General features: G+C 36.3%; 1 protein-coding gene across 1 annotated transcript in view; it reads right to left on the bottom strand.

Annotated features, from left to right (window-relative positions):
• Positions 1-13,929: 13,929 nt before the first annotated feature.
• Positions 13,930-18,907, bottom strand: part of HNMT (histamine N-methyltransferase) — a 45,906-nt gene continuing 40,928 nt past the window's right edge. Inside the window, exon 6 of the mRNA XM_042948630.1 lies at positions 13,930-14,640. Within this exon, the coding sequence (XP_042804564.1) occupies positions 14,285-14,640 (356 nt within the window). The 3' untranslated portion in view covers positions 13,930-14,284. The remainder of the gene's footprint in view (positions 14,641-18,907) is intronic.

The following is an 18,907-nucleotide window of genomic DNA, read 5'->3' as shown; positions in this document are numbered from 1 at the left end:
TATCTTGCAAATGGCAGGTACACATGTAATGAATACATTTGCACTCGCTACTGTCCTTACTTGAATAAAGTTTGAACTGTTTTTTCTCTCTGACCCATGACTGTGCTAAGAATGGTGAGTGGCCTTCATGTTCAGGAGTTAAGTTCTTGGCTTCTGGAGAAGAGACCTAGCTTTGCCACTTCTTAGCTTGGACTGTGTGCAAGTCTATCTAAACCTATCAAATATCAGAGTTTTCACCTGAAAAATGAGAATAATTAGTAAAGAATGCCTTTTGATTTTGAAAATTAAATAATGTCAAAAAATTTTCATAGTGTGTGACACATAATGAGTGCACAATTCATTTTAGATATTATTTTTATTTGCAGCATTTAGAGAAATAGTGTTCTAGATAGGTCAGTGAATGATTTAATATTTCTATAATTATTACTATCATCATTATTATTAATATTCCTTACAAGTTTCCAGATCTTGTAGGTTTTGAGGCTCTAGTAAGCCAGAGAATCACCTGGTTGATTCATAAAATAATAGATTTCTGGTACTCACATGTGGATCAGATCTAGGGTAGGACCAATAAATTTGCATATCCAACAAGCCTTCCAGATGATTCTTCTGCCAACTGAAAATTTAAAAGCAATGCATAGGTATAGTTTACAGATTTTGTTGATGTTCACGTCTCTGTAACTTGTTGAAACAGAACTAAAATACCATGATGAATGACTAAATCATCTAGTAGGTGAGATTTGACATTGTGCTGATTAAACATCTAGAATCCAGGTGATTGATAAAATAGGTATACTTCTCACCTTAATTTTTTGGCCTATTTGGGGGAAAATGTTTTTTCCTCAAAAATATCCATCTACTCTTCTGGATCCAATATACCCTGTGTTGTATTTTTCAATTTTTTTTTTTGTCTTATTTTCTTCTTGGTCTGCTTTACAGATTAGAAAAATGATTCTGAGAAACATGGGAAAGACTTGGGTTAGATTAACCTATTTGTGGTAGTTAGGGTGTTAACTTACTCCAAATAAGTTAACATTGTACACGAAAGGTCAAATATTGTTCCTATCTCATGTAATAGTGTGAGGATAAACAGTACACCCTGTTATGGTAACTCCATCAAGATTCAGCCCCTTCTACCTGTTGCTCTGAATTCCCTATGGCATTGCTGCTCTTTCTGAACAGTCTAGATAGCTCATTATCATATCCACATTCCAGTCATCCAGAAGGAGGAGAAGCAGAAGAGGAGAACATACCTCTTACTTTGTCAGCATAATCCACAAACTGTTACTTCTTCTCACATCCCATTGGCTAGAACTTAGTCATATGACTATATGTAGCTCACAGGGAGGGTAGGAGATACAGTCTTCATCTGGGGAGCCATGTACCTCATTAAAAATTAGGCATTATGTTACCAGAGAAGAAGGGAAGGACTGCTATTAGGAAATAGTCTCTGCCACATTACCTTACAATTCTCTACTCAGTTGGAGTTACATAGGCCTTATCATTTGCCATTACTAAGTCTCTTTTGTGATGGATACTCAAGAACTGATAACATGTTACACAAGACCAGAATACTAGGTCAAGTCACTGGGATTGTCCTCCCCTGCCCCAGAGGGCAGGCCACAGTTATATAGGAGTTGACTTGTGAAGGTAATACATTGTAGCATCAAAGTTGGCTAAGTCAAACAAGTGCTGTCTTTATACCAGAGTCACCAAGTGAGAACAGTCACCAGGAAATATAGTGAACATTTAGAAGCTAGGAGTTAATTCCTATCATGAAGTTCAGAGGGTTAAGAGAGACAGGAACAGAGAACCCACAAGGATCAACATTAAGAACAACTAGGATGTGGTGGTTAAGAACATGCTCTCTGGGGTTCATCTATGTGGCTTGGAATTCTGGTCCCACCAGCTGTGAGAATGTGGGGGAAGTGATACAAGCAATTTACACCTCAGCTTCCTTTGTGAAATTGTGATAAAAATAGTAACTAACTCATCAAGTTGTTAGAAGGATTAGATTAAATAATGTAACACAGTGTCTAATACATAGTAACCCCTCAATAAATATTAACTATTATTAATATGGAGTCCTTAAAACTCTTTAAGGTCTGTTTTATTTAGCACAAATCCTTTCTGCATGATCAACTCTTTTTCAAGTTGGAAATCTATAAATTAGAGAGACCAAAGAAAACACAGGGAAGCAGCTAAGCCTGGGAGCCAATGTTTACTCCACCATTCCTAGGACACACAGATGGGAAACCCATGGGTTGCCAACCTTGCCCAAACAAATCCATCCCCTGAGGTTTCTTCTGAAGCAGAAAGCCCTGGCTAATTTCCTTGTCTCACTTTCTGGGGATTTTTTTTTTTTTATAAAATGAGAAAGAAGTCCAAAATCTTCTCCCAATCAGACCTAGAGAAATATAAAACCTAATAAAAATAATAATAAACAAACCACAAAGACTGTAAAGCACCTCCCATTAAAAGCTATCGTGCAGTAGATTAAGCCTCTTGGACAGCATGCAGAATGGTAGCAATATCTTGATAAATAAGCCAAGGCTGCAATGTGCTTGTGCTGATAATAAGTAGCATGGAACAACCGTCTCTTCTACAAAACCCTGGGATTTATGTCCAGTCTGCCTGCATCAGAAACTAGAGAATTAACTCATGAAATCCATCTATCAACACTTGTAGAAAGAGGAATCACAGTATAGAAATGAAATTAGCATGAAATTAGTTCGCCGTAGGACATAAATAGAGGTACTGACATTTTCCTGCATCTTCTGTATCAAATATCTTTGGAGAACTCGCCAAGCTTGGACTGTAGTTGATGGCCCCTATGATTTATTTCAACATTTTCTACCCTAGGCAGGTTGTTTGCAAAGTCCTTCAAATATCATTAAGATGAATCAGAAAACAGATAATTCTTCAAGAGAAGAATATGATCATGGTAAGACACTGCTTATACAGAATATCCACAATGTGTCATTGCAGCCTCCAGAACAACGCATCACTGTATTTATTAATCCATTGCTGTAGAGATTACAGCAATCTGACATGGAGCCCTAATGAATTTTTGGCGCATTTGGAAATTGTGACTGTCGTAGCCCACGGAGCCTCTTAAATCAACCCTTACCCCTTTACTGCAGTTGCCTCTTCACGGTGTATATCACATTGAGAAATGGATTACACAACCCGTAGCTTTAACTACCCTGCATTAGTTGATTGTGTACTATGGATGTGTATTGTATGGTGTATGAATCATAGGGGAGCTAGGATATGGGTGACGGATAATTTAAACATGAAATTGGTGATGCCTGGGACCTGGTAGGAATAGAGGTAGAGAAATGAAGGTAAAAATCAAGCAAATGGTTGGGAGAACCCAGGTGTTTGGGACTTGATTAAAACAAATTTATTAGTGAAGCATAGTGTTTAGAAAGAGTGCTGTTTTACCATTCAAGGAGATCATTATTTTTTATACTACCCTCTGAATCTCTGATGCTTCTTCCTTTCTGCAGTAAGATCCCCTTCAATTTTCAGATGGACATTTGGGAGCAGAGGCAATTTAGTTCCATGAAGTCTTACCTTTTATGACAAACTGCATCTAAGATAAAAGAGCATCATTAACTTAATTTGTCCACGGTAGAGACACATAGTGTGAAGTTAGAAGGTATAGAGTCTAGCTTACCCCCTGCTACAAACTTGCTTTGAGAAGTGGGCTAAATTAACTTATTAGTATCTCAGCCTTCTCATCTTCAAAATGGGATAATATTCACCAATATTTCCAATTAAGTGAGAATCACATGAGATGTTATATGCTGTTCTGTCTAGGACATCTGGGCAGCAAGAAGCAGACACCCACGAAGATACTACGAGGGAAAGGGTATTTGTTTTCAGGAAAGACATGGACAGGGATTGGAAATGGCAAGGAACATTAGTTGAGACAAACAAAGCTCATTTCCTGTTCAAATGCCATGCGATTTTACCTTCCTGGCATCTCTCATTTCCTGTGTGTGCCCCATTCCTGTCTTTCTAACCAACATCCTATGAGGGCCTGTGAGGCCCACATGGCCCACAGTGGCTACTCTGGATTGACTCTGTCTCAAGACCTTTCATCTCAGCTACTACAGAAAGCCACCTACCCTCCTGACAGTCCTTTGACTATGTCAAGCTCATTCCCACATCAGGGCCTTTGCACTCACATGTCCTTCTTTCTGAAATGCTCTTCTTCCAGCTCTTTGGATGGTTGGCCCTTGCACTTCATTTAAACTTCTGTTCAAATCTCACCCCCTTAAGGAGACCTTTCCTGAGCACTCCAGCTAATATTGTACTTTCTGGCAGTCTTTTCTCCTTATTGACTTTTATTTTCTTAATAGTGCCTATCCCTATCTGACATGTATCTATTTTTCTGTCTGCCGTCCCACTAGAAATCAAGGTAGTGGCATTGGGCACTTTCTTTTCTTCACTGCAGTACTCTCTTGTTTAAAACAATGCCTTACACAAAAAAATATTGGTTGAATGTATATTTCATGAGTAAGTGACATAATAAATCTCCCCAGGCTTATAATTTCAAAAATTTTTAAGAGAAGAATTATTAGAGGATCAATTTCATATTTTTTAAGAGAAACCACTCCAATCAATTTCTGGCCAACTGGTGAGTTGCCTTTTTGTGTCAGCTGTCCACCCATTGGTCTACCCAGACAGGGTTGAGATGGGACCACTTCAGATAGTACAAAGCACAGGTACTTACAGCATCAGACAGGCAGACATCCCAAAGTGGGGCTAGAGTGGTCCAGCCCTGATGGCACCGTAGACTTCATGAAGTACCAGCTCAGCTCTAGTCAAGGTCAAGAATTAGGTTGTCTTCTCTAGGTACTAGCTCTCTAGCCTCAGTCATAATTTTCCTAATTTTTTTTATCTTCTGTGCATTTTATATTGAATTTTTATGAGCAATTAATAATAATCACTGCTAATATTTTTGAAATTACCTGAGTCTGCCACTTTATGAGCATATTTATGTAGCTTAACTCCTGGAATCTTCATGACCATCCTCTGAGGTAGAAACTATGATTATCTTCATTTTGAAGGTGAAAAAGTATGAGAGTCGAGAGAAAGTAGGTCACCTGAGACCACTTAGTGACTAACGAACAGAACCGGGATTTACACAGAAGTCTGGTTCTGCCTCACCATCTATCAAGACTATTTATTTTATGCATTAATTCCCCTGTGGGGCTTAGCAAGAGGTCCTTGTTTTCTTAGAAATAACATTCTGATGGGCTAAACACATGTAAATATGCATGTAAAATGACAAAATATTCTGTGTAAGCTATCCTTATTAAGCAAACACTTAAAATACATTAAATATACATTTAAGTCTGTGCAGTTTCACTGACTGAAGATGTAGTATTCCTTGTGACGTTTTTATCTGTTTTTATGGATATACACCAGAAATTATTACTTTTTTTTCCCCAGACTGGCAGAATTTTTTTACTAAGAAAGTTGCCAATTTCTATAATAAGCAACTACCAAGGCCCTGTAATACTGTGCTCCACTTAATGTTTTCTCTGGATTTTGGCAATACTCCCTAACAACAAAATAAAAATGTGTCAGAACTAGTTTAAATAAATTAAGGTTTATGCTAAGAGCGACAAACAATTTTAATGGGTTCTTGAGTTATGCTTATAGTAACAATATAAACACATAGGTCAAAGAAAAAGAATATAAACACATAGGTACAAGATGGATGCTTGAGAAAGAAAGAACTCACTAAATACCTGTTATTTAGTACCCATATGCATGGCACCATATTAACCACTGGGAAATGTATAATTTTGTAAAAAACAATATTCCTAATTCATGTTGCAGACTTTTTTCTGAACCACAAGAACACACTTGAGAAGTCAATATATGACTGCCCCTAAATCCTTGTAGTATCATGCAGCTTAGGCAGAAGCCAAAAATTTCACCCCTTGTACCTAAATAAATTTGCACCACTATATGGTAGGTAGTAATGAGTATTATTTTTTTAAGGCTCAGATATTTCCATGACATTAATAAATTTAAGCAAGTGAAAATTTATTTATTTATTTATTTATTTATTTATTTATTTATTTATTTATTTATTTATTTTTAGCAAGGCCTCTTTATAGGGGTGAGAGATGAGATGCATTTTAATAAATATCCATCTACAGGAGTGCTGTTCTTCTCTGTCTATAAGTAGGATGTTAATTCTATTCTTGTTTTGTTTTGCATGTGTGATTTTCAGAGAAGGCCATAATTTGCTCAGTAGAGTCTTGATTTCTCTCCTTTTGGGGAAATTGTTCAAGGTCGTCATGGCCCATATCCATCAATTATGCCTGCTTCACAGACTTCCTTTGTCAGTAGTACATATCAGTATGATTAATGGTTCAGGGTTCATATGAGAAACCTGATTGGATAACTGTCGTTTCATTTGTTGTCACTGATAATTCAGAAAACATTGATGAAGTTGTCCAAGAAAAAAGGACAGGGCAAGTCAGTTTTACTTATAATGAACAACAAAGGTTGGTCTTTTGTTAGCAAAAAAAGGCTATGCACTTCAGTATATTAGGGAGGGATATTAACTCTTTTAACTGACTATCATGCAGCATTAAGTGGTGGCTCTGTAATATGAAAGAGTGAATACCACACTATGTTGAAGGCTTCATTGCTGGAAGAATGAGGGTAATGAGCCCTTCGGTAAAACCTAACTTTTGTTCTATATCTAATAGACTAGTATTATTCACTTACTTTAAATATATCTTGATTTCTTAATTATAAATTACTGAATTATTTACTTATTTAAAGAGACATGCTTTTTATATAAGAATGATGGATGTTTACCATTAAAGATAAAATTTAAAACATTAAATAGGTTTCCAAAAATCCCCTGAAATCTTACTGTCAAAGGATGGCTCTTGGTCTCAGAGGAGATACTAGAGGAATTTAAGAGACTCTAGAGTATTGAAATAGATTCAAGTTTTTCTGGAAATTTAATAAATAATACAAGGTGCATTTTAAGTCGGCAGAGTTTTTTCTTTTTCCCCAAGTAAATCATGCTGCTATAGCTACCTATCTTTTTGAGGGTAAAAAGCTTGTTCTCATTTTCACTCTCACTTTATAATTATGTAAATTCCTTTTTTAATTATTTTTTTTCTTTAAATTCAAGTTAGTTAACAGTGTAATATTAGTTTCAGGTGTACAATATAGTGATTCAGCAATTCTATACATTACTCAGTGCTCATCATGATAAATATACTCTTAATCCCCTTAACCTATTTCACCCACTCCATCCACCTCCCCTCTGGCAACCATGGGTGTGTTTTCTATAGTTAAGAGTTTGTTTCTTGGTTTGTCTCTCTCTTACTTTTTTTTTCTTTGTTCATTTGTTTTGTTTCTTAAATTCCACATATGAGTGAAATCATATGGTATTTGTCTTTCTCTGACTGACTTATTTTACTTAGCATTATAATCTCTGGATCCATCCATGTTGTTGCAAATGGCAAGATTTCATTATTTTTGATGGCTAAGTAATATTCCATTGTGTGTTACACACAGACACACACACACACACACACACACACATCACCTCTACTTTACCCATTCATCAATTAATGAAACTTGAGCTACTTCCATATCTTAGCTATTGCAAATAATGCTATAAAAATAGGGGTACATGTATCTCTTTGGATTAGTGTTTTTGTATCTGGGGGTAAATACCCTATAGTGCAATTACTAGATTTCAGGTTAGTTCTATTTTTAAATTTTGGGGGAACCTCTACACTGTCTTACACAGTAGCTACACTAGTTTGCATCCCCACCAACAGTGCAACCGAGATTCCTTTTTCTCTAAATGTGTGTGTGAAGCGATATCTCATTGTAGTTTTGAGTTGCATTTCCCTGATGATGATTGATGTTGAGCATCTTTTCATGTGTCTGTTAGCCATCTGTAAGTCTTCTTTGGAGAAATATCTGTTCATGTCTTCTGGTCATTTTTTAATTGGATTTTGTTTGTTTTGTTTTTGTTTTTGTTTTCTTGGTGTGGAATTGTATACATTCTTTATATATTTTGGATACTACCCCTTTACCAGATGTGTCATTTGCAAATATCTTCTCCCATCCAGTAGGGTATATTTTAGTCTTGTTGGTTGTTTCCAACCAGTTTTGCTGTTCAGAAGCTTTTTATTTTGATGTAATCCCAATAGTTTATTTGTGTTTTATTTTTCTTGCCTCAGGAGACATATCTTGAAAAATGTCGCTATGGCTGATGTCAGATAAATTACTACCTGTGCTCTCTTTTAGGATTTTTATGGTTTCAGGTGTCACATTTAGGTCCTTAATCCAGTTTGAGTTTATTTTTATGTATGGTGTAAGAAAGTGGTCAAGTTTCATTCTTTTGTATGTTGCCGTCCAGATTTCCCAACACCATTTGTTGAAGAGGCTGTCTTTCTTCCATTGCATATTCTTGCCACCTTTGTTGAAGATTAATTGACCATATAATTATGGCTTGATTTCTGGTTTGTCAGTTCTGTACCATTTGTCTATGTGTCTGTTTTTGTGATAGTACTATACTGTTTTGATTACTACAGTTTTGTAATGTAATGTGAAGTCTGGAATTGTGATACCTCTGATTTTTTTTCTTTTTTGAGATTGCTCTGGGTATTTATGGTCCTTCCTGGCTCCATACAATTTTAGAATTGTTTGTTCTAGTTCTTTGAAAAATGCTATTGATATTTGGATAGGGATTGCATTACATCTGAAGATTTCTTTCAATGGTACAGAGATTTTAACAGTATCTGTTCTTCCAGCTCATGTGCATGGAATGTCTTTCTATTTCTTTGTGTCATCTTCAGTTTCTTTCATTAGTGTTTTATAGTTTTCAGAGTACAGGTCTTTCACATCTTTGGTTAGGTTTATTCCCAAATATTTTATTGTTTTTAGTACGTTTGTAAATGGGATTTTTTCTTAATTTCTCTTTCTGCTGCTTCATTATTAATGTATAGAAGTGCAACAGATTTCTGTACATTGATTTTGTAACCTGTGAGTTCACTGAATTCATTTATCACTTCTAGTTAATAGTTTTTTTTATTGAGGCTTTATGGTTTTCTATACAAATTATCATGTCATCTGAAAATAGTGAAAGTTCTTCCTTACCAAGTTGAATTCTGTTCTTTTTGTTGTCTGATTGCTGTTGCTAGGACTTCCAGTACTATGTTGAATAAAAATGGTGAGAATGGGTGGGCATTCTTGTCTTATTCCTGATCTTAAGGGAAAAGATCTCAGTTTTTCCCCATTGAGCACGATGTTAGCTGTGGGTTTTTCATATATGGCCTTTATTATGTTGAGGTCTGTTCCCTCTAAGCCTACTTTGTTGAGGATTTTTATCATGGATGGATGTTGCAGTTTGTTAATTCTGCATCTATTGAAATGATCATATGGTTTTTATCGTTTCTCTGATTGATGTGATGTATCACATTGATTGTGTGAGTATTGAACCACGCTTGTATCCTGGGAATAAATCTCACTTGATTGGGTTGAATTTTTTTTAATGTATTGTTGGATTCTGTTTGCTAGTATGTTGTTGAGGGTTTTTTCATCTATGTTCATCAGAGATATTGACTTATACTTCTCTTTTTTGTGGTGTCTTTATCTGATTTTGGTATCAGGGTGATATTGGCTACATAAAATGAATTTCAAAGTTTTCTTTCTTTTATTTTTTTGGAATAGCATGAGAACAATTGATATTAATGTTCTTCAAATGTTTGGTAGAATTTGCCTGTGAAGCTATCTGATTTTGGGTGGACTTTTGTTTGTTGGAGTTTTTTGATTACTGATTCCATTTCATTGCTGGTAATCTGTCTATTCAAATTTTCTATTTCTTTTTGCCTCAGTTTTGGTAGGTTACATATTTCTAGGAATTCATCCCTTTCTTCTAGGTTGTCCAATCTGTTGGCACATAATTTTTCATAATATTCTCTTACAATTGTTTGTGTTTCTGTGGTATTAGTTGTTACTTCTCCCATTTCATTTGTGATTTTGTTTATTTGGTTCCCCCCCCCCAACTCTTTTTTTGATGAGTCTGGCCAGAAATTTATCAATTTTTTTGATCTTTTCAAAGATTCAGATCCTGGCTTCTTTGATCTGTTCTATTAGGGTTTTTTGTTGTTGTTGGTGGTGGTGGTGGTGGTGGTGGTTTTGTTTTTGTTTCATTTTGTTTTGTTTTCGTTACTATATTCTTTATTTCTGCTGTAATATTTATTATTCCCTTCCATCTGCTGAGTTTGAGTTTTGTATGTTGTTATTTTCCTAGCTCCTTTAGATGTAAGGTTAGGTTTTTTATTTGAGATTTTTCTTGTTTCTTATGGTGGACCTGTATTGCTGTAAACTCCTCTCTTTGATCTGCTTTTGCTGCATCCCAAAGGTTTTGGACTGTTATGTTTTCATTTTCATTTGTTTCCATGAACTTTTTCTTTTTTCAATTTCCTGGTTTACCTATTCATTGTTTAGTAGCACGTTGTTTAACCTCCATGTATTTGTGGTCTTTCCAGATTTTTTCTTGTGGTCGAATCCCAGTTTCGTGGGGTCATGGTCAGAAAGGTTGCATAGTATGACTTTGATCTTCTTCAATGTGTTGAGGCTTGCTTTATGGCCTCCTCATATGGAACATTCTGAATATATCTGTTAAATACATTTCACTGTATCATTCAAAGCCACTGTTTCCTTGTTGTTTTTCTGTTTAGATGGTTTGTCCATCATTGATTAAGGAGGATTGTTAAAGTGTTGTTAAGGATTGATAAAGTCCTTTTCTATATTTGTATTACTATTAATTGCTTCTCTTATGTTTGTTATTAACTGTTTTATGTATTTGGGTACCTTCATCTTGGGGGCATAAATATTTACAATGGTTATATCTTTTTGTTAGATTGTTCCCTTTAATATTATTATAAAGTGTCCTTCTTTGTCTCTTGTTACAGTCTCTTTTTAAAGTCTATTTTGTCCAATATAAGTATTGCTACCCTGATTTTCTTTTGACATCCATTTGCATGATAAATGTTTCTTCATCCCTCATTTTCAATCCATAGGTGTCTTTAGGTCTGAAATTAGTCTCCTGTAGGCAACATATAAATTGATCTTGTTTTCTTTATCCACTTTTTCACCCTGAATCTTTCGACTGGAGCATTCACTACATTTACACTCAAAATAATTATTTATATATATGCATTTATTGCCAATTTGTTACTTGTTTTGTGTTTGTTTTTGTAGTTTTTTTTTTTTATCGTCTGATCCTTCTCTTGCTCTCTTTCACAGTTTTCTGGCTTTCTTTAGTGAGACACTTGGATTTCTTTCTCTTTATTCTTTGCATATGTATTAGTGGTTTTTGATTTGTGGTTACCATTAGGTTTGTACATAACATCTGTATATAGCAGTCTATATTAAATTGATGGTCACTTAAACTTAAACCTATTCTTAATTCCTTTCTCCCTAGTACTTTTGTTATACAGTATCATATTTTGTATCCTTTTATCTTGTGAATCCTTTGACTAAGTTTTACAAATATATTTTTTACTGCTTTGTGTTTCCTACTTTTCATACTCTTATGGTCTTTCCTTTGTACATAGAGTCCCTTTTAACATTTCCTGTAGGGCTGCTTTAGTGGTCATAAAGTATTTTAGTTTTTGTCTGAGAAATTCTTTATTCCTCCTTCTTTTCTGAATGCTAGCCTTGCTCGATAGAATATTCTTGGCTGTAAAATTTTCCCATTCAGCACTTTGCATATATGCCACTCCTTTCTGGCCTACAAAGTTTCTGCTGAAAAATCCACTGATAGCCTTATGTCCTCTGTTGCTGCTTTAAAAATATTTTCCTTATTACTTCTTTTTCCCATTTTAATTACTATGTGTCTTTGTGTGGACCTCCTTGGATTGATTTTGTTGGAGAGTCTCCATATCTCCTGGATCTGGATTTCTATTTCTTCCCCAGATTCAGGAAGTTTTCAGCTATTTGTTCCTCAAATAAATTTTCTGCCTTCTTTTCTGTCTCTTCTTCAAGGATCCCTGTAATGCAAATGTTATTATGCTTGATGGAGTCATTGATTTCTCTAAGTCTATTCTCATTTTGTATGTTTGTTTTCTTTCATCTGCTCAGCTTGATTCTTTTCCGTTACTGTCTTCATTGTCATTAATTTGTTCCTCTGTTTCCTCTAGCCTGATATTTATTTCATCTGGTGTATTTTTAATTTCATTTATTGTGTTCTTCATCTCTGATTAGTTCTTTTTTATCTCTTTGTTAAAGGTCTCACCGATGTCCTCCACTTATAAGGACATAGGATAGTACAGTGACTATCTTTATGATCATTACTTTGACTTCTCTATCAGGCATATTACTTACATCCATTTTGCTTAGGTCTCTTACTGTGGTTTTGTTCTGTTCTTTTCACTTGGGACATGTTCTCTCTCTCTTCAGTTTGTCTAACTCTCTGTCTTTTTCTTTGTGTTGGGAAAGTCAGATACATCTCCTACTCTTTAAAGTAATGGGCAGGGCATACACTTTTAATAAGTTGGTGCTGGTCATCTTCCGTAGGGTACGTACAGCAGCTGGCCAGTACAGGACTGGCCAGTGCTGCTCTGCAAAGCGCATGTGGACAAGGTTTGTGCAGAGATGACCCACTGCCAGGAACAAGCCCCCATAAAACATGCAGATTGGGAGACTCAGTGTTAGCAAGGTTTATGCCAGTCTTCTAGGGAAGGGCATGCAGTACATGCAAGTGACTGGGAAGAGCGGATCTGCTGACATATGGAGAGGTGCTTGGTGTAAGCAAGTTAGGTAAGGAGTGTGAACTCTGCTAGTTTCTGAAGGTGGCCAAGTGTTTATGCTGAGGCATGGGGGAGGAAATAGTGCCTGCCAGCTTCTTTGTTTCTGGAGGAGTTTCCCAGGGAAATCTGTTTCTCTGGGACATGCTCTGTGATCAGTAAATAACTCTCCCTCCCATAGGCCAGGTGCATTTCAAACTGCTGCTTCAATGCTGTATTTCCATGGGCTATTTGTTGTGCTATCTTTTTAGGGGTGAGGACTCAGTTTCCTATAGCTCACTGGGCTCTCCCAGAGCAGAGCTTGTTAATTTTTAAAATTCCAGGCTTTAAGCCCTTCTGCTTATAAGCACTCATGAAATTTGGCTCCTCTTACTTTCAAAGCCAAATGTTATGAGGATTCACCTTTCCCATGCAGGTTTCCCAGTGTGACAGTGTATTTCTCACCTTTCTCTGTGATCCTGACTCCCTCCAAACTTCAGACAGCCAGGGACCTTTGAGCTCTCCACTGCATTCACCCTTCCCACTCTCCTTGATATGGGTTCTTCTCTACCTTTAGTTGTGGAGTTTGTTCTACCAGTTTTTGGGTCATTTTCTGGGTTATTTATGCTAATGTGAATGTTACCTAGTTGTATCCATGGGATGACAGGAGATTAGGGTCCTTCTATTCTGCAATCTTCCCAGCTTCCTACACAAAGATTTATTTTTAGAAAAAAAAGTGAAATTGTAATTTTTTGTAATTAAATATGTTAATATTCCAAAAGCTTGGTTTAAGAAGGCCTTTTAAAATGTGTCAGAAACCCAGAAAATAAGAAAGGAAAAAACTCTGAAAGTTGACTGAATAAAATAGAAAAACTTCAGCTTTTCAAAAAACAAAACACTATAAAATCAAAGATAAAAAGGTAAACAATAAAGATAAAAGAGAAAACAAAATGGAAGGAAACAGAACACATGAAAAAGAATTAATTTTGTAATATCCTAAGGTGCTAACTTTTAGTAATCAATAACAACAAGATAGAAACTACTAGAGGTATGTGCACAGACAATTCTTCACAAAAGGGGAAAAATCAATAAACGTATACTTTTTCTTATATATCAATAAATATATACTTTCTTAGTATTTAAAGAATCCACAGCACATGTTTTATTAAAATTTTGGTAAATTCCAGTACAATCAACAAATGGAAAGAATTTTCTGGTCAATAGGCCAGTGAAACTTAGTTGGCTCATTTTTCCAGCTTAGCCTGAATGTGGCCTCTTGACCTGGAGAAGGAATGGGGTAAGACCAACAGTATCATACATGATTCTTCATGGAAATCTGAGAATTTCTTGGAACTCTCTAAGTTTTATATATAAGACAAAATTGTCTATTTATATTAGAAGATGTGTTTGTAATTTTAATATAGAAATAAGTGATCAACATTATTCGAAATACAACTTTTTGAATACAGTTTCATAATTGATATTTATGCTTCAACCACTATGAAACTCAGATTGTTATTAAAAAGAACCTTTCCCTCTTTCTTTATACTGAATTCAGACTCTTGCAGATCTTTCATAATTTCTGCTTTGAGATCAGGTGGTGCTGTTGTATTAAAGTTGCAGGTTTCTGTCAAAAAATCCCAAAGCAGGTCACCATTTTCATTGCCATCAATAAAACAATCAGATATGTCCATGGTGGACAGAAGGTCATAACATTCATACTTAATCCCCAATTTGTCCAGTATCTGAGAGAGGTCAGACGATGTAACATATTGGCAGAGGTCATATTGGGGTAAGCGGGATCGGTACTTTTTCCACAGCTTGTCCCAGCCACTGGTTCCTGTGTGACAGAACAAAGTTCATGCTTTCATTTATTCTTATTTTCATTTACCTACTTTAGCAGGCACTATAGTAGATGTTTAGAATAAATCAGTCAAATAAAGAAATATTCTTTCCTTTGGGTAGCTTAATTTAAGGAGTACACAGCAGGGAGAAAGAAAGTTAAATACACAAGTAAATAAATCACATATCAGATGCTGCTAAGTGCTAATAAAAAACAAATTAGAGCAAGGAATAAGGAAGGTCAAAGAGTTGGATGGATTGCTGTTTTATATAGGGTGGTCACAGAAAGTCTCTGTAATAATGTGACATTTGGGCAGAGACATGACAACTAACCATGTATTATTATTATTTTTTTAAATGTTTATTTTTGAGAGAGAAAGAGACAGAGCATGAGCAAGAAGGGGCAGAGAGAGAGGGAGACACAGAATCAAAGCAGGTTCCAGGCTCTGACCTGTCAGCACAGAGCCTGATGCGGGGCTTGAACTCATGAACTGTGAGATCATGACCTAAGCCAAAGTTGGATGCTTAACCGACTGAGCCACCCAGGCACCCCATGACAACAAACCATGTAGATATCAGAGGGAATAATCTCTCTACTTTAGATAGAGAGAAGAGCAACTACAAAGGACCTGAGGCAGGAGCATGCTTGGCATGTTAAACACTAGTCAGGGAACCAGTGAGATTGGAATTGAGTGAACAAGGGGGAGAGTAGAAGGAGACAGGTTGGATGAGTGGTCGGGGGAGTAGATAAGGTGCCAAATCATGTGGGCGAGATGTGAAGCCATTGTAGTGCTGTCTGATAGAACTTTCTGTATTGATGAACATGTTCTATATCTGTGTTGTCCAGTATGGTAGCCACTAACCATCTGTGGCTAAGGAGCATTTGAACTGCAGCTGGTGTGATCAAGGAAGTGATTTTTAAGTTTTATTGCATTGCAGCTCACTTAAATACCAATTTCAATAGCCAAAAGTGGCTTTCATATTGGACAACACAACGTTAGAGTGACTTAACCTGATTTACATTTTAATAAGTTCACTTGGTCACACACATGAGAATAGATTATAGGGGAATATGGGCAGAAACTGGGAGAACAGTAAGGAGGCTATGCAATAATCTGGGTGACAGATGATAGTAAGTTGGAGGTGATGAGAAGTGGTTCGATTATTTTCTTTATTATTATGCTTCTAGATCCAGTGAGATTTGCCAACAATTTGGATACTGGGTGTGAGTGAAAACAAAGAGTCAGTGATGACCCCAATGATTTTGGCCCAAGCCCCTGAAAAGAGAGAACTGTCATTGTTGGAAATGGGAAGATTGAAGTAGGAGCAGTCTAAAATGTATCCTCAGGGTCTGGTTTTGGAAATGTAAATTTGAGATATCTATTGATATCTCTATTGGATATTCCATTGGTGATTGGAGGAAGGCAGTTGTTTATGTGAGTCTTGCATTCAGAGGAGAGGATCTAAGGTTAATAACTGAAATAGAAAGAAAGAGCACAATAAATACAATCATGATTTTCTCAAAAGGAAGATGAGGTAGCCTCTCATGTCTCCACTTCTAAGATGCTGCCTTGGACTGCCAAAAATGAGGCTGATTCCTAGAAATTTTGTTGCCAGCTTTAGAAGATGTTTTAGCAATGTCTATTATGTTTAATTGAAAACCCAGCCCAGTGTAGAAGCTACAAGATGCAGCCTCTGAGAGAGAAACACAGGTTGGAATGTACTTTTCACACTTCATGAATAAGATGAGATTCATTATTTAGTCTCTCAGAACCTTAGTTTTCTCATCTGTAAAGTGGGGATAACCATACTTACCTCACATGGAACTACAGTTATTAAATGAGATAATTGAAGTGAATTGCTGCACAACGTTAAGCACGTGGCAGATGAGTAATAAGTACTTACAAAATAAATGAATACTATATGGAATTAGTTTGATAATGTATTTTCACTGGTTGTAATCTTGAAAAAAGCAAGCTTGCTCTTTGGAAATCTATAATACTAATAAATTAACACAAATGAGCATCTATTATTTATGGAGCCTCTAATACATGCATGTAATAATGGGATGTTATATACACAGTTGATACAGTGTAGTAATTAAGAAGGTCTCTAAAGCCCAACTGCCTAAATATGAAGGCTGGCTCTTCCTCTGACTAGCTTTATGAAACTTTGCCTCAGTTTTATTATCTGCAAAATAGGGATAATAATAGAATTTATTTATAGAATTGGGGCAAGAATAAGTAAAGATACTGAGAACCATGACAGGCACATAGTAAATAAACATCGCTGAAGTGTTAGGAAATTAAGTTGGACCTGGCCGAAGCAATGTAAGGGAAAGCCTATATTTTCTGTGAGCTTCCAGGATTATCAGTGAAGATTTCAAAGGCTTAAGGTATTTTGGTTCCCAAACCTCTTTTGTGGTCTAATGAAATGATTAACTCTCCATAAAAGTACACAAACAATATATATGCATACATTCTGCATAAAATTATTGGATGCTCAAAGACCCCTGGCCTTCATCCATGGACTAGGCTAAAGTCTCCTAACTGACGTCAACAAAAGAGACTATCCAAGGCAGGAAATGGTAAAATTTAAATAGTCTAGATAGTTGACATTCTACTAATACTTCAGAAGAGGGAGCAATAATTGCAGGGTATTCTCTAGAAGGTACAACTGGAATTAAGCAGGAAAAAAAAAAGAAACCTCAGTCCAGTGGGGAAAAAAATTAGGGTCACAATTATGTATTAAAAATTCTTTCATTCCAAAGAGAGTGATCATCTGCCCAAATAAGAATCTGCCTACCAATAAGACTTCACAAGAAAGTAAATATTTCAGTGGTTGAGGAGAGGCTCTATTATCATTATTTTTTATTTTTAACCTGCCAGAGGAAAAAAAAAACAAAACAATCCAAACACTGATTGCAGAAAATTTGCTGGTGTCAGTGTTGTGTGACTTGGTGCCATTTCTGAGCTGAGCAATTATACAGTTTCTAACTGATGCGTTATCATAATGGCTTTTGGTGGGCACAACATATGGTGTTACTTTTGTCTCCAACATGATATAAATGAGATTCTTTTATCCCCACTGTATTAAAAATAACATACCATGATTTGCCTCCTTCCTTAGTCAGGTATGGAGAGGGAAGGACAACAAACAAACAAAACCCAAAACTGTCTCCTTCTGGCTAATACTCCTTAACCAGAAACGTTGCCTTTTAATTAGCAACTCTCTCAACTAATGCCTGGCTACTATATTTGAAGAAAACTGTGCTACTGATATCATTAAAAATTTTTTTTGAACGTTTATTTATTCTTGAGAAAGTGAGAGAGAGAGAGTGCATGTGTGAGTCGGGGAGGGGCAGTGCAAGAAAGGGACACAGAATCTGAAGCAGGCTCCAGGCTCTGAGCTATCAGCACAGAGCCCTATGGGGGCCCCGAACGCAGGAGCCTTTGAGCTGTGAGATCATGACCTGAGCTAAAGTCAGATGCTCAACTGACTGAGCCACCCAGGTGCCCCCGATATCATTGTAGTGTGAGATACTCACTTTATAAATCCACTTTGTCCTTATTTCTCTTCCTTTTCATATCCAAATCAAATATTTTATCTTTGTATAACCAGGAACTTCTGCTTGTTATAATTAAATGAATATTTATTGAGCTGGGCTACTAAGGAACACAGAGGAAAGCCTCTCTTCCCTCAAGCAACATGTATTCTAACAGGGTGACCAGTAAACTCTGTCATTTAATTACGATATCAATTTCTCTTTCTTTTCCTAATGAGTTTCACTTGCCTACCCTTCATCACTTTTGTCTGCCTGTTTCAGCATACACTGTAGTATGTGTGCGAGTATGTGTGTATGTGTAGCTTTTTTGTTGAGTCTTTTATTCCTGTTTATTAAACATATGTTTAGATCTCCAGAACTTAATATATCCTCTGATTCCATGTCCATCATGTAGTAGGTTTTAGCTAAAACATACTCTCTTTTGTAGAAAGACATTCAGAACTAGTAGTTTAGAATATTATAAGGCAGCTCTAATAAATTGTTATTAAATAATTTATTCAGGGGGCACCTGGGTGGCTCAGTCAGTTAAGCGTCCAACTTCAGCTCAGGTCATGATCTCACAGTCTGTGAGTTCGAGCCCCGCATCAGGCTCTGTGCTGACAGCTCAGAGCCTGGAGCCTGCTTCGGATTCCGTGTCTCCCTTTCTCTCTGCCCCTCCCCTGCTCATGCTCTGTCTCTCTCTGTCTCAAAAAATAAAAAT

This window comes from Panthera leo, chromosome C1 (assembly GCF_018350215.1).
Source record: "Panthera leo isolate Ple1 chromosome C1, P.leo_Ple1_pat1.1, whole genome shotgun sequence".
Classification (NCBI taxonomy): Eukaryota; Metazoa; Chordata; class Mammalia; order Carnivora; family Felidae; genus Panthera; species Panthera leo.
Note: the sequence above shows the minus strand (reverse complement) of the source record. Positions and strands in the feature narration are given on the sequence as shown.